This window comes from Podarcis gaigeae (assembly GCF_964106915.1).
Source record: "Podarcis gaigeae genome assembly, chromosome: 16".
Taxonomy (NCBI): Eukaryota; Metazoa; Chordata; class Lepidosauria; order Squamata; family Lacertidae; genus Podarcis; species Podarcis gaigeae.
In genome coordinates, this window is record NC_139693.1 from 27,041,146 (window position 1) to 27,055,151 (window position 14,006).

Below are 14,006 nucleotides of genomic sequence, written 5' to 3' on the forward strand. Positions count from 1 at the left end.
CCTGCTCTCTCCCAGGTGTTGCCTCTCTGCTTTCCCCTCCAGCTGTGTTGTGGTTTGCGCACATTGGGTGAAGGTGGTGTCTAAGGTGGCAAATAGGAGCAACCCTGAGTGAGAAGCAGCTGTGTGGGATGGAAGGCCTGTAGGCTGGCAAGTTAGGGGTTGCATAGCCCTCTGGCTGGACTTGGTTTTGCTTTGTCAGGACTCCAGCAACTCCTGGCAGATGCCTTTGTGACCTTCATCATAGCCTGGAGCATGTTTGTGTGCGTGTGTTTGCACACCTTGATCTTTCTGGTTCATTTTTCAACCTAACAATTAAGTGTTTAGGCCAGATGTCCTTCAAGTAAACTGAACTCCAAATGGGGAGGACTGCAGTTCAATGACAAGAGCATCTGCTTAGCACATAGAAGGTCTCAGGTTCAATGTTGAATAGCATCTCCTGGTGAAGCTGGGGAAAGACTCACTGCTTGAAAGCCTAGAGAGCCCATGCCGGTCAGTGTGGACCACACCATACCAGATGGATCAGTGGTCTCATTCTGTATGGCAACGTCCTGTTCTCATCAGCCCCAGCCAACACAGTTGTATGACGCTGAGGCTCATGGGAATTAGGAGCCCATGTACTTCCCACTGTCAGTTTCCTGTGGAATATGATGTTGGGTCCCTTCTTGGGTTTTACAATAGCCCCTGAGAAACCCACAGGAATGCATTTTTCTTGCTGTATCTGCATGGGACAAAGGTGAAATGGTTCCCCCATTGGCCTGTTGTAGCTCTGCCATTTTGTTGACTGGAACTGGGAGCAAATGCTGAGCGTTCAGATATCAGCATTGTGTCCGTCTTGCCGTCCCCACGTCCTTGTGCCTTGGGCGTAGTGAGCTGCCCTGCACCATCTCCCAGCAGCTGGACTGTCTTTTCCATGTTGCCTGCATATAATTTGGGCTGTGGTCAATTGACGAAGGGAGAGGCACACAGCAGGGACCCTCCCCACTTCCCTCCCTCCCCAGGACCAGCTTTTGTTTTTGATCCTGCTGGACCTAAAGCCTTTGCAGCCCTGCCTTGGGGAGTTGCCAAGCCCACTTTGAAGTGCGAGGAGAGGGAGAGATGTTTGCAAAGGGAAGCAAGGGCACTGTCTGTCTCTCCTTTCCCTGGGAGCTGCCAGGTTCTTCCCCCACCCCTCCCCCTGCTTCCCTCCCCCTCCCCCAGCTCTCTTTCTCTCTCCATCTGCACTCCTCCTTCCGGCTTTGATCTAGCCTTGCTGTTCTGCCTCCTCAGCCGCAGACTGTGGGGTAGACATATTTTCCCCTTGGATATCCTGAGCGTTCCTTGTACCCTGACCTTGGCCAAATACCTCTTGGGGGGCAGCACTGTGGAAGAGCTCTTTCCCCCACCAGTAAGCCCCAGGGCTGCCTGCTTTGTTGCTGTCACACCTCTTCTCTGGCTCTGGAAGAGAGCACTTGGGCCCCCTCTTCCAGTTTGTTCTCTTTTAAAGAAAGGAAATGTCGCATTCTTGAGGTGCCTCTGGTTCTTCAGACCAGAGGAGAAATTCTGCGGTGCGTAGAAATGGTGAGCGCAACTCAGTAGGGTCATCCAAGTACTACCATGTGTCGGCACACCAGTCGTCTGCATGGGGAATGGGAGACTGGGCCTGGCTTGCACTGCCAGCCACTCCAAGAAACAGGGACCAGGCAGGAAGAGCAAGGCTTTGTGTGCCACAACTAGTGTGCAAAACATAAGGATATCAGAAGAGCTCTGCAGTTAGATAAGGCCAAAGACTCATCAATGTTCTGTTCTCACAGAGGCCAACCCAGATGCCTTGCAAGCAGTGCAGCAGCGACACTTGTGCTGCTCAGCAACTGGTTTTCAGAGGTTTACTGCCCCTGACACTGGAGGGTCGTCTACACCCATCCTGATAAGTAGCAATTGTTAGTCTAATCCTTCGTGAATTCATCTAATCTCCCTTTAGAGCTGTCTACATTCATGAACATTGCTACCCATAGGACAGTGGAAGAGAAGATGAGCCATCATTGTCTTCTCACTGTGTGTGTCTTTAACATGAATTACAATCCCCAAATACAATCAGGGAGCTGAACACCAAAAACCAAAGTGAACGTTCATTTTCTCCCTGGTCCAGAACAGAAGCTGAGGACTTGAATTTGTGGAGTGAGAGCTGCTCCAGGCTGGGTTTATTTTTTGCAACATGTCATTGACACAATAGCAGCGCATTTGTGGAGGATGTATTCCGCCTGTGTTCCTGAACTATTGTCGTCCGGAGGGGCGCACGATAGCGCAATAAAAGTGGAATGAAAAATAAACTAGAACATTTGTGGCATAAAAAGCTGCAGGATTTTGGATTGAAGTTGCTGAACATGCACTGTTTGGAAATGAAGCAATATTTCTGCCTAGAACCATTGCAGAGGTGCAAGCAGTATTGAAAGCGGGATTGCTTATAACTACCCCAATACCTTCATGGGCACAAACAATCAGTGCTTGCTAGCTCAGTTGTTAGAGCACGAGACACTCGATCTCAGGGTAGTTGGTTTGAGCCCCACATTGGGCAAAAAGATTCCTGTTTCACAAGTGGTTGGATTAGATGATCCTTGTGGTCCCTTCCAACTCTATGATTCTATGAACGCCCAATGAAAAGGATGCTTGGCGGTATCCTGGATGAAAAGCTGGAAGATGAGCTCCTTCTCTCTCAGTGGAGCACAAATGACATTAGTCACTTTGCTTTCCTGTGCCTTCTCCATGGGTGCTTGCTCTTTGCACTGTGAATTCTCCACACTGAGCAATGGGCAGCAAGCGCAGAGTTTACATTTACTTGAGAGTTCAGACATGCTTGGGATTCGCCCAGCCTTTTCCTGAGCAGGCATGAACTATGGCTGCTATTTACAAGTCAGCAAACGAGATCAGTGCTAAGTCCCAGTGATTAAGAGGGGCTTATTCCAAGGCTTCTGGGTCTGCTGCTATTGCAGCACCACCAAACTGATGGAGAAATTCTTCCCAGTCTCTCTCTCTCACTCTGTCTCTCTCACACACGCCACCATCTTTTTCAGCCATCTTTGTTTTGCCCTCCTCCTGCCTCAACAGTCAACCATAAAGTTTTCCCTGGGTGACTTGGGAGCCTGAGTTTCCTTGCAGGGCTGTTGAGATGATAAAACGAAGAGGGTTGTGAATGGAGCGACCACGTACAACATCCTCAACTCCCTGGGCAGGATAAAAAGTAGAATATATTTTTTGAACTGAAAATTATTTTAACTTGTCCACATCTATTTCTCCACTGAGCTTGGGATGAGAAGGAAACAAAAACAAGCCATTAAAACAAAAAGCAGCTCCCCAAGAATTTTGTCCAGGGCACTTTCTCTCACCAGCTGGGCTTCTCCAAATACGGGAGGAAGGGCAACTTAAAAACTGATCCAGGCTCTGTGTTCAATGCTTTGCTCTTGCATTCATCCCTCTTGCACTTTTCTCTATGCTAAAAAAGGGGCCTCTGCATGCGGCTGGTTTTGGGGCAGTGTGAACATCTGCAGTAACTGTGCAGTGAGAGGCAGGGATATCTCTGCTATAGGTGTGTGTCTTGTTTGTACTGCCCTACAGCTGAATCATCTCTGACAGGCAGAGGGGCTGACACAGCCCTACAGTGTTTAACCCACTGGCCAGAATGCAGCAGAGAAAGTGGCCACAGCAGGGGTGGGTCACTGGGTTAATCCAGATGTGGGTAGGCAGCTGACCACCCCCACCCCCCTGCTCCCCCTCCCAGTCCTCTCTGGTAGCTGATGTGGGAGGGAGGCGCCTCTGTGCTTTGTGACAGCTCACCATCTTCTGTTCCTTTGGAATCCAGTGCAGCCAGCGGCCCTCTTCTCCCGCAGCCCCCCTTCCCCCCACCCCACCGGTGTTTGTTTCATTTTGCATTTGCTTTCTGCAGGCCAGCCAGCTGGGAGTGTACCGGGCCTTCGTGGATAACTATGAGGTTGCCATGGAGACGGCAGAGAAGTGTTGTCAGGCCAACGCTCAGTTCGCAGAAATCTCCGAGGTAACGTTATGATGTTCAGACACGTGCAGCGACTCGTTCTGACTAATGCGCTCAGATGGAGCCCTTGGGATGTCCCTGCAGCACTTGCCCTTCAAAGGTGGTGCGCTCTCTTCCTCTCTCTCTCAGCTCCTGTTCATTTCAGTGGGCGGCTTGCACAACAGGAAAAGCTTCCAGTGTTGTCAGTTCTGCCCATCTCACGTGCTGCGGCCCTTAATGCAACCCAAGACCTCTCAAGGTTCTTGTCTTGAGGCCACCCCAATTGACCTTTGCGGTGATACAAAGTCTAATTAGGTGATCCACCTTGCACACTCTGCTGGAGTGGCTTTGAGCTGCTCGGGCACCACCTCCGTGCCCTGCAAGGGGCAGGATGGGAGGGTCTGAACTCCTGCAATGAAATTATCATTAGCAAAATAGAGGTGAACAAGCCCACTTGAGTGGTGAGCATCACCCCCTGTCCGGGAAATGGTAGGCCTTCGTTAGCCTCAAGTGGAGTGACGTGGAGTGGCACTAGAAAGGTTGAGGGTTTCTCAAGTGGAATTGCAATGCTGCTGGGTATCCTTTGGGAGAGAAGCCGTCTTGAGTAGGGTGCACTAGCTTCTTGAGGGTTCTTGCAAGTTGGGTCACTCCTGCCTGGCAGTCAAGCCTAGCCTGGTACTGCTGAAAGGAAATCACAGCTTAAGTGGGTGATATCCTTGTTTTCAAGATCATGTCCAAACTGTGCCAGGACACCCCAAACCAGGTACTGCAAATCAAGTGTGGCAGAAGGGCAGAAGAGGGGCGGGGCTTGCCATGTCTTCAGGGAAACCATAGACACAGCTGCCGAAGGTAGCAAAAAGCACTGTGCAAGGATGGAGTTGACCACTGGACTAGAGCTGCCTTTGCATGGCAAATGCTTGGGTGCTTACTTCGTGTCAACAGAGGGCTTGGTTAAGCTAAGTAGGGGACAGCTGGCAGTTCCCTGCTGCCCTCTGAAGAAAAGTTAACACAGTGGATGTTTTCTTTCTCCCCTTTCATAGAATCTCAAGGCTAGAAGCACCAAGGATTCAAAAGAGCAGACGACGAAAAACTCCTTAGAAAGTAAGTAGTGCACCCACAGACTATGTTGGCAGAATACTTTCCTTTCTCTTGAGCTGGGCTTTCAGCCCTGCAGTTGTGTGGGTTATAGTGGTCTACCAAGCAGTGCAGCTCATGTGGGACCTGTCGTCTTCCTTTCTCTACAGCTCTCCTTTACAAGCCAGTGGACCGAGTCACACGCAGCACGCTTGTGCTCCACGTAAGTTGCTTTGAACGTTGATGCTGCCGTTGCTATTGCAGTGGGCAAGCTGGGAATGAGCAGACGGGGAAGCCTTGAGGTTTATACACAATAGGACTCATAATAGTTGCAAAAATATGTAGCCAAACAGCCATCTCCCCCCCCCCCTTCCCAATGTGTTGAGTGACATTGTGGTTTTTTTAAAAAAGATAAAGGTAAGCCTTCCTTTTCGAATCCTCTTTGGGGGTGTCTGTTTTCAGAGTGGTCTTTGTGTAGGGCTACTGCCTTTGCTCAGACCCTCCATGTAGTGCAGGAGGGCCATGATCCCAGCATTTCCACAGGCAGTCATGGAGGAAGTGGTTTTTCTTTAACCCTTGTCTCCATTTCACAACACTGTTGCTGCTTGCGCGAAACTACATTTGATTGAAAGAAACAACATTGTGAGGTTTGACGCTGGGTCTCCTGTACCATGGTGCAGTTTGTTCCCAAGACAAACTTCAGGAGAAGATGATGCTTTGCTGGCCGTTAAATATTGGGAAGCTTTTTAAAGATAGAGTCCCTTGGAAAAGAGTTGCTTGAAGCACCTTGGAAAATGCCTTTGCTGTGCCCCAGCTTCAGAACTGGGGTGGGGAACATTCAGCTGCTCCTTCATATCTGGGTTTAGCATGTTATCCACTCAGGTTTCCAGCTGTGCTGTTGCTTACAGCTTAGAAACCCTCCCCCCCAAACCCCTTTGTTTGCCGTTAAAAATACAAAGGGGGTATGGGTGTGTATTTAGGGTAGAAATTGGCTGCCCTAAGGGCTTGGCTTGGTTTCTTGATTCAAACAAACATTCAGAGCAAATGTAACACAGTACACTACTGGATTATAATACTCAAGCAGCTTAAAATTACCCCATGCCTACATAAACCTGGAAGCCAGACAAAACTGGGAGGTCTTTGTCGCTTTTCTGAAAAGTCCCTGGATTTTGTCAGGTTCTGCTGGGAAGGAAGGCACTCAGCCCCCATGAAAGTCTCTCCTCTTCCACATCAGCCGCAAGCCACTTGCTCCTCACAGCCCTTTGTGACCTTCCTACCCACCTGCTGCCTCAGTCTCTCCAGTGCCCCATACACTCCCATGAGTTGTGTTCCTTCAGTTCCACCATCCCCAGCCTCCTTTCAAAGGTCTCTTGCTCCCCCAGATGACCCTAACCTTTGCTGCCACTTAGGCCTGAAACAGCCTACCCTTTTTCTTCCTTCCTTCCTGATAAATGTTGAGTTGTTGCCTCCTTGGAACGGGGCCCTGTCTTCTTTTGCTTATGTTGATTGGTAAAGAGCCATCTGCAGTAACAGGACTGTAATGGTGGTGATGAAAGATAAAGTGGTGGCTGGAAGATAAAACTGCTGCCGCTAAGGTGAGCCTGTGTGTCTCTCCTGCCGGGGCCAAGGAAGGCCTGTTGATATGAAGCTCCTTGTATTTCCAGCTGCCATTCTCTTAACTTTTTCTCTTCCTCTTGGCGGTGCAGGATCTACTGAAGCATACTCCTTCAAGCCACCCTGACTACCCTCTTCTTCAGGATGCCCTCCGCATCTCCCAGAACTTCCTGTCTAGTATCAATGAGGAGATCACACCCAGGAGACAATCCATGACAGTCCAAAAGGGAGAGGTGAGTGCTCCAGTCCTGCTGGCACCTTTTGGGGTGCAGTGTTCTTATGTGGGGGGTGGCACCCATGCACATCCACACACAACTGTTTTCTTTCTTTATGTCTACTGTACTGGCTGCAAGAGAATATGTGTCTGTGAGAGTGCGGGATGGGGGCTCAACCAGCATTTGGGAAGGGAATTGGACTAGTCCTGGTGACGGGAATGGAACCTTGAGGGCAGCCTTCCCTAACCTGGTGCCCTCCAGATGTTTTGGACTACATTTCCCACTGGCTGGGGCTGATGGGAGTCTCTCTAAGCCCTACCTGGAGATCCCAGGGATTGAACCTGGAACCTTCTGTATGCAAAGGATGTGCTCTGCCACTGAGCTATCACTCTTCCTCCTTGTCATCACACTGTCCCCTCTAAGAAGTAGTATGCTGAACTAAAAGAATTCTCTTTTGTCTCACCTAGCAGGGTTCTTCTTAGGTTCTAATCTTAGGTGGCCTTTTTTGCTGCCTTCATCATCACCAGGCCTAAAATAATGTCCAGTGAAAATTCTCCCAGGTGCTTTCAGACAAACTCCCATTTTCAGTCATTTCTACACCCATCTTTTGGCTGATTTAGTTCTTGAGGGGCCTCCGGGTGGGAGTGGAGGGATGTCCAAAGTGTTTCCGTATTGAATGGGCTCTTGCAAAATAACTATTGGAGCTTCATGTTTTGGACTGGATCTAGACTGGAGGGTACTTGGGTAGACAGGAGGTTCAGCCTTCAGAGCCTCTGGGTAGTGTTTGTGCAGTTAAACCCCAGAGATCCGGGTTCCAGTCTTGGCTTAGTTAGAGAGGCTCTAGGCAAGTCGCTGTGTCTCCACTATCTGTGAAATCTTGTGTATTAATGACCCTACATCGTGCAAGCTGTATCCGTGTAAATAGTGATTAATAATGGAAAGCTAGAGGCCATAGAAGGTTGCATTGAATGGGATGCTAATTGAACTGCAGCTTAAAATGCTGGCTGGAAGGGCTCTCATGTGGGAGGAGAGGGAGCCTGTTTATCTGCTAGTGTCTCAGGTAGCGTACCAGCTTTGAAGGGAGCCCTGTAGCATCCTAATGAGGTGAGGGCCAAGGTTGACTGGGAGAGAAGGGGAGGTGTTTGTATTCTCTGTGGCGAGCTGCTTCTTTGTCATTATTTACAACACTAGTAATGTCGGTGTGCCTTGAAGGGTGTGCTCTCGCTCTCTTGCTCTCTCACGTATGGAGGGTGGGCACTAGTCCTCAAAATGAGATAATTTATTTCCATGCTGCTGCAAAGCCTCCCCCCCCCCCCAATTTTGCTTCCCCATCTGGCCCCCGGTGCTCCTCTTCCTATAAATCTCTGCAACTGGAGCGCATTGCTCTGCTCAGCCTTTCTGTGCTGCTACTGAGCTACAATGGGGAGCAAGGCCCACTTCATTTCTCGCCAGCGCTGCTTTTGCTTTCCTCTCCTTGGTGCTTTTTGAGCTGAGGGAAGCAGCCCTTCTGGTGCTTAATCTCCCCAGTGATGGCCTGCTAATTGCGGCAAGGATGTGGGTGGGTGGCAGTGCAGGCCTACAGAGCTTGCTTAGGAGCCTCAGAGCTTGCCTGGCTTCTCTGCAACCATTGTGTCCACTCAGTGCCATCCAGTGGCGAGAGGCCTTGTGGCTGAAACAGAAATAGAGAAGCAGCTCATTTACAGGTATAGAAAAATCTGCAGAAAAACCAAGGCAGCTGCCCAAGCAGAGGTGGCACCCATTGCATTAGGGCAGAATTCTTCATCATGGAAAATGCTTAAGGCTTCTTAGTAAAACCTGCTGGGGAAGGCTTTCCTCTGCAGATCATAGAATTGTAGAGTTGGAAGGGACCCTGAGCATCATCTGGTCCAACCACCTGCAATGCAGGAATCTCAACAAAAGCATCCATGACAGGTGGCCATCCAACCTCTGCTTAAAAACCTCCAACGAAGGAGAGTCCACCATGTTCCCATTCCACTGTCGAACAGCATTTACCACCAGGAAGTTCTTCCTGATGTATTGTGGGAATCTCCTTTCTCATAACTTCCATCTGTTGGTTCAGGTCCCAACCTCTGGAGCAGGAGAAAACAAGCTTGATCCCCTCCATGCGACGGCCCTTTAGATATTTGAAGATGGCTACCATATCTCCTCTCAGTTCCTCTTTTCCAAGCTAAACATACCTAACTCCCTCATTAGGTTTTCACCCCGATAAGGTTTACTTGGAAGGCATTAGAAGCCAATGCTTATTGGTTTGTTTTTCTGAAATATCCTAGCCATGTTGGTAACAATTCATTTTGTATATCGTGAGAAGTTGATAGTCCAAGCAATTAGGCACATTAGTAAACCAGCAAAACTGATCTGGGCACCACACACAGTGCAATTAACTGCACACAGAACACGTCTGTGAAGCCTAATTTCAGCAGAAGGAGGGAGCCCTTTGGAGACCAGAGAAAGACCTCTGTAGGCACATGTGCACCCAAATTGGCAACTGCTAGCTTACATCAGGACTCTACAGCTGCAGGTAGTTGTGAAAGCACCCAGGCTGACTTGCATGGACACCTTTCCACTGGGAGCATGTGCTTTGCTGGTGGGTCACTTCCGTGGTTCCTAGCCATTACAGCTTTGCTGTGTCTCCAGAGCTGGAGGCAGAAATGCTTCTGAATCCCAGTTGCTGAAAACCACAGGAGAGGAGTCTGCTCTGGTACCCAGGTCCTGCTTGCAGGATTCCCCCTGGGGAATCTGGTTGGCCACTGTGAGAACAGGATGCTGAACTAAAAATGTGTCCCAGATGTGTCCTCTTTGGCTCAATCCAGCAGGCTTATGTTCCCTTGCATGTGCCGGAACTTGTGCAGTTGTCTTTTTCAGTGAGGTGATGGAGCTCTCCCTTGGAGGCCCACTTTGATCTGCCTGCTTTGCAGGTGGAGGCAAGGGGGGGGGGTCTGATTGGGATTCTACAGCTGGGTTGGATATTGAACTGGCTTGTTGTTAGTGCTTCCTTTGGTCAGATTTACTTAGATACTTTTTTAGTTTGTACAACCTGATTGCAATGTATAAATTTAAAAATTGAGGCAACTTACAAAAGAATATTGAATATCTATATATAGAATAAAGCAGGGCTTTTCTGAACCTGCTGAGTTTTCTGTGCAAAAGCAAGTTGCGGGGAGGCAGGGAGTGGCTGCACAGTCCATTTTAAAAATGCGAAGGAGCCCAAATATTTCCTTTTGAACTTTGAACTTCTCATTCTCTGCACTGCAAGCAGAATCAGGAAGGAATCTGCACCCTCTCTCAGTGTGTTATCTGGAACAGTCAGACCTCTCCTTTCCCAGTGCTACAGCAGCTTCATTTTTGGATCCTTCGCTTCAAAATCCATTGTGTTCTCTCTGACAGCTTTTTGGCCCTGCTTTGGGAGCCCAGTATGAAAGCTGCACTCTACATATGCTTATAAGTATTCTTCGTGATTTATGTTCAAAGACAAAGTCTTGGCCTTGGAAAGAGGCTTCCAGGCCCTGAAGGTTGCTGGAAATCCCTGGACGAGAGACTGCTCTTGTGCTCGAATTCTGCTTGCTGGTTTCGTGTAGGCATTTGGTTGGCTGCTGTGAGAACTGGAAGCTGGACTAGATGGGCCAATGGCCTTATCCAGCAGGCTTTTCTTATGTTCTTATGAAGCTGTCTTCTTTCAGTGAATGGCTGCTCTTTGAGAGGTAGGAAGGACAGGCTTATTCGTCTATATTTTGAAGGATGTTTTTGTTATGTACTGAAGTTCTCACCCTGGGCCAGCAGGGGGATACTGTAGATAGTTATGCAAATGAAGGATCGAAAGTGACGTTCAGTGATTGGATAGTTTGTATGCAAATGAAGGATCAAAAGTGACGTTCAGTGACTGGATAGTCTGTATGCAAATGAAGGATCGAAAGTGACGTTCAGTGATTGGATAGTTTTAGAAAGTTGCTACAGTTACGTTGTTCTGGAGCTCTATATAAGCAGGCTGACTGAGCTCTGCAGTTCAGTTCTGTTCTGGCCTCTGAATAAACAAGAGCTGTTTGAAGAATCGCTGTGTCGTCTGATATGTTCGCCCACAACTTGACAGTTTTCATCTCAGGCAGGGGACTTCAAGACATCCCCAGGTGGGACGCAGTGTTTATTTCCTTTCCAACCTTACTTTTTCTGGCTTCAAAGTCTCTCTTGGAAATGGGGCTTACCATTGTCCTTGTGCGAGTGGAAGGGCTAAGTGCAGAGCTGCTGAGAACCGTGTCCAGGAGCACCGGACTGACGATGAAACTGTACAGCCATGCCTATCAGTTTAAAATGCAGCACTTGAAAAAGGGCTGGTGTCTTGCCAGTACTTTCTAGATGGGATGTGGCTTACAGTCAGCCTCCTGCAATCCTCGCTGCTGAGCAAGTGGAGGCTGCATCTTTGTGGGAGCTTGAATGCAACCTTGTTGTTTGCTGGCTGGCATTGTGGGCGCCCAGTAGGTTGCCTATGAATGTTCTGGGACTTACCAGGGAGTTTGCCTCTCCTCCCCCAACGTCCCAGGAGCGAGTCGGCAAGGCCTTTCCCTTCCTCTCTGTGTGACGTGCTGAAACCCTCCCCTCCCTCCCTCCTGGCAAGATGAGTCACGGCAGTCAAGAAGGCCTGACCCCAACACTGCCTCACAGGCTGACCGTTTGCCAGGAGCGGGAAGTCTTGATTGTTCTGATACCGCTATCTCCTCCTCCTCCTCCCCCCGCCCAGTCACCAGAGCATGCTCATTTCCTCACCCCAGTGCTCCAGGCCCTGCAAAGCACAACTGGGAGATAGAGACCGGCCAGAGGATAGCCCTGAACCACAGAGGGGATATTCCCCTAGCTCATTCCCTTGCCCTCAAATTGGCCACAATCCAATGCAAGAACTGCTGTTACCAGGCTGTCTTCTGCTTCCACCTTGGCCTGAAAGTGATTTGTGATTCAAGGACCCGCCACCCGCTTGGGGATAAGAAAGACACATGGGCACAGTATATTAGGTTAATGGGCTAAAAAAGGCCACAACTTTATTGATTACAGCATGTGAGAGGTATTGGCTTAGGCATTGGATAAAACAACAGAGCGTGACTCCACCCCCCCAAGGAGGGGTGAGTCTAACAAGGGTTAACCACCAGTGGGAGGAGCCTGTTGATGCAAATACAACTGAAAACTCCCCCTGATGTCACCGGGGGTCATGCCATGGCCCTAGCCACCAGCAAGGGCGTCGGACAGGATCCACGACCGCTGGATTCCTTTACTGGAATACCCATAAAGTGGAGGGGTAGGCGATGGCCACACCCTGCTCTCCAATACACAAACATATTCCAATGCCTAACTGCCAATACCTAAAAGTTGTGACGATTTGCTATGAGATAGGCGAAAAACCAAGTGGCCGGTGCCAATTTGCCAGTTGGATAAAAATTCCTACCAGGCCCCATGGACAACCAAGGCAACCAACCACAGGTCCATAGCAATGTCAAGAACCAAGCAATGAACTAAAGGGAGGGTGGGTGGGCGATCCAACGAAAACCAGCAGCGGAATGAATGGGAAGTGCTGCCGCGGCCACATGTGAGTAGCAAAACCCCGCCCCCAATCCTCCACCTGATTGGTTGGCTACCTGGGGGCGTGGCACGGCTGCCAGGCCAGCTGGGCAGGGGCTGGAACGCCCCCTGCCAACACAGGAAACAGCTCCTGCTCACAACTCTTCCCCTCTGTAAGGCAGAGAGGCTTTGCCTAATGAGGGAGCTGTCCTGGGTTGTTCCCCCTCACCTCTTTCACGTTTACTCACAAACTTACTCAGCTTCCTGCATGTTGGAGCCAACCTGAGTCCAGGTGGCCAGTTGTCTCGTGGCTGCATAGGTCCAAATCATGGCTTGCCACATTCTGGAAAATATCAGCGAGGAGGGCTATGGAGAACAAGTGCCTAGGTACCTATGGAAGCATCCATGCATCCAGTCCTGCATGCTGTATTCCGCTGAAGACCTTGCCCTAGATGTGTGAGCTGGCCCAGAGAATGACTGCGAAAGCACAGCAGACCATTACTCTATTTGTCTTGTGTTGGTGATGGGCAGAAAGCACAGCTGACCTTGCTCTGTAGGCACCTGGCACTGAACCATCCTCTGCAAGGGCAACTCTCTGATTTCCAAGCAGCCACAATGGAAAGGGGCGGGAGCAGCTGGGGATTGTCAGCATTGCTGCAGCGAGTGCCGTCGAAGCACAAGAACGCATTTGCACCTCAAGATGAAAATCTGGTTGGCAGCGTGGGCTCGTTTGCCATGCCCCAGAGGAGCGGAGCTTATTTGCTGTCTCCTCCATATTCATCGGCTCCTTAAAAATATTAAATGAGGGCTTTGGACTGCCAAAGAGGGGCCTTGCTTTATGGCCCTCTGCGACGGAATCCTCCCCTTCCTCAGAAGTTGACTGCAAAGCTCACCCGTGTGTATTTGTCTGGCATCTTTAGTTCTACAGTCCTTGGGGGGAAATGAGCGCACATGGATGGCAAAGACATTAATGCAGGCTGGCATCTCTGAAGCATCTGAGTAGCAAGGGAAGCAAGGAGGCCCCTCCAAAATGGATTCTGCTTGTCCTTGACAGGGATGGAGACTGGAATTGTTCGCTAGCAAGTAGCTCCTAACCCTGACTGGACTCAGCCTTTTGCAAAAATACTTTAAGATGAGTCAGCCACAGGAGAGCCCAAGAAAGTTGTGGTAGCTTCAGTGCAAACTGTTATGTTGGAATAGACCCAGATCCAAAACATTTACTGTGGAAACTCTAGAGAAGAAGCTCCTGCATTATATCTTCTGTCTTTGATACCTGAAGAATCGTCGTTCTGTGAGAATAATTCCCACTGAACCAAAAATAGTGGAGAATCTGCAACTTTTCACAAATAAGAGAGAATCTTAGAGGAAATCTGAATTACTGGCTAGAGAAAATATGTACAGATGGTGCTGTTTATATATTTGCTAATAAGGAGTACGGTGTGAGTTGAGTTTGCAAACGACATCTGTTCTAAATGGATCTATACCCCTTAGCAGTGCTGTGTGCCATAAGAAAGCCATGGAGAACCTTTTAGTTAGCATACCCT

At 49.4% G+C, this 14,006-nt stretch overlaps 1 protein-coding gene across 1 annotated transcript in view; it reads left to right on the plus strand.

Moving 5' to 3' along the window:
* BCR (BCR activator of RhoGEF and GTPase) overlaps positions 1-14,006 on the plus strand; it is a 97,196-nt gene that overhangs the window by 46,088 nt on the left and 37,102 nt on the right. Inside the window, exons 5-8 of the mRNA XM_083716888.1 lie at positions 3,917-4,024; positions 5,041-5,101; positions 5,245-5,297; positions 6,781-6,921. Of these exons, the coding sequence (XP_083573014.1) occupies positions 3,917-4,024; positions 5,041-5,101; positions 5,245-5,297; positions 6,781-6,921 (363 nt within the window). The remainder of the gene's footprint in view (positions 1-3,916; positions 4,025-5,040; positions 5,102-5,244; positions 5,298-6,780; positions 6,922-14,006) is intronic.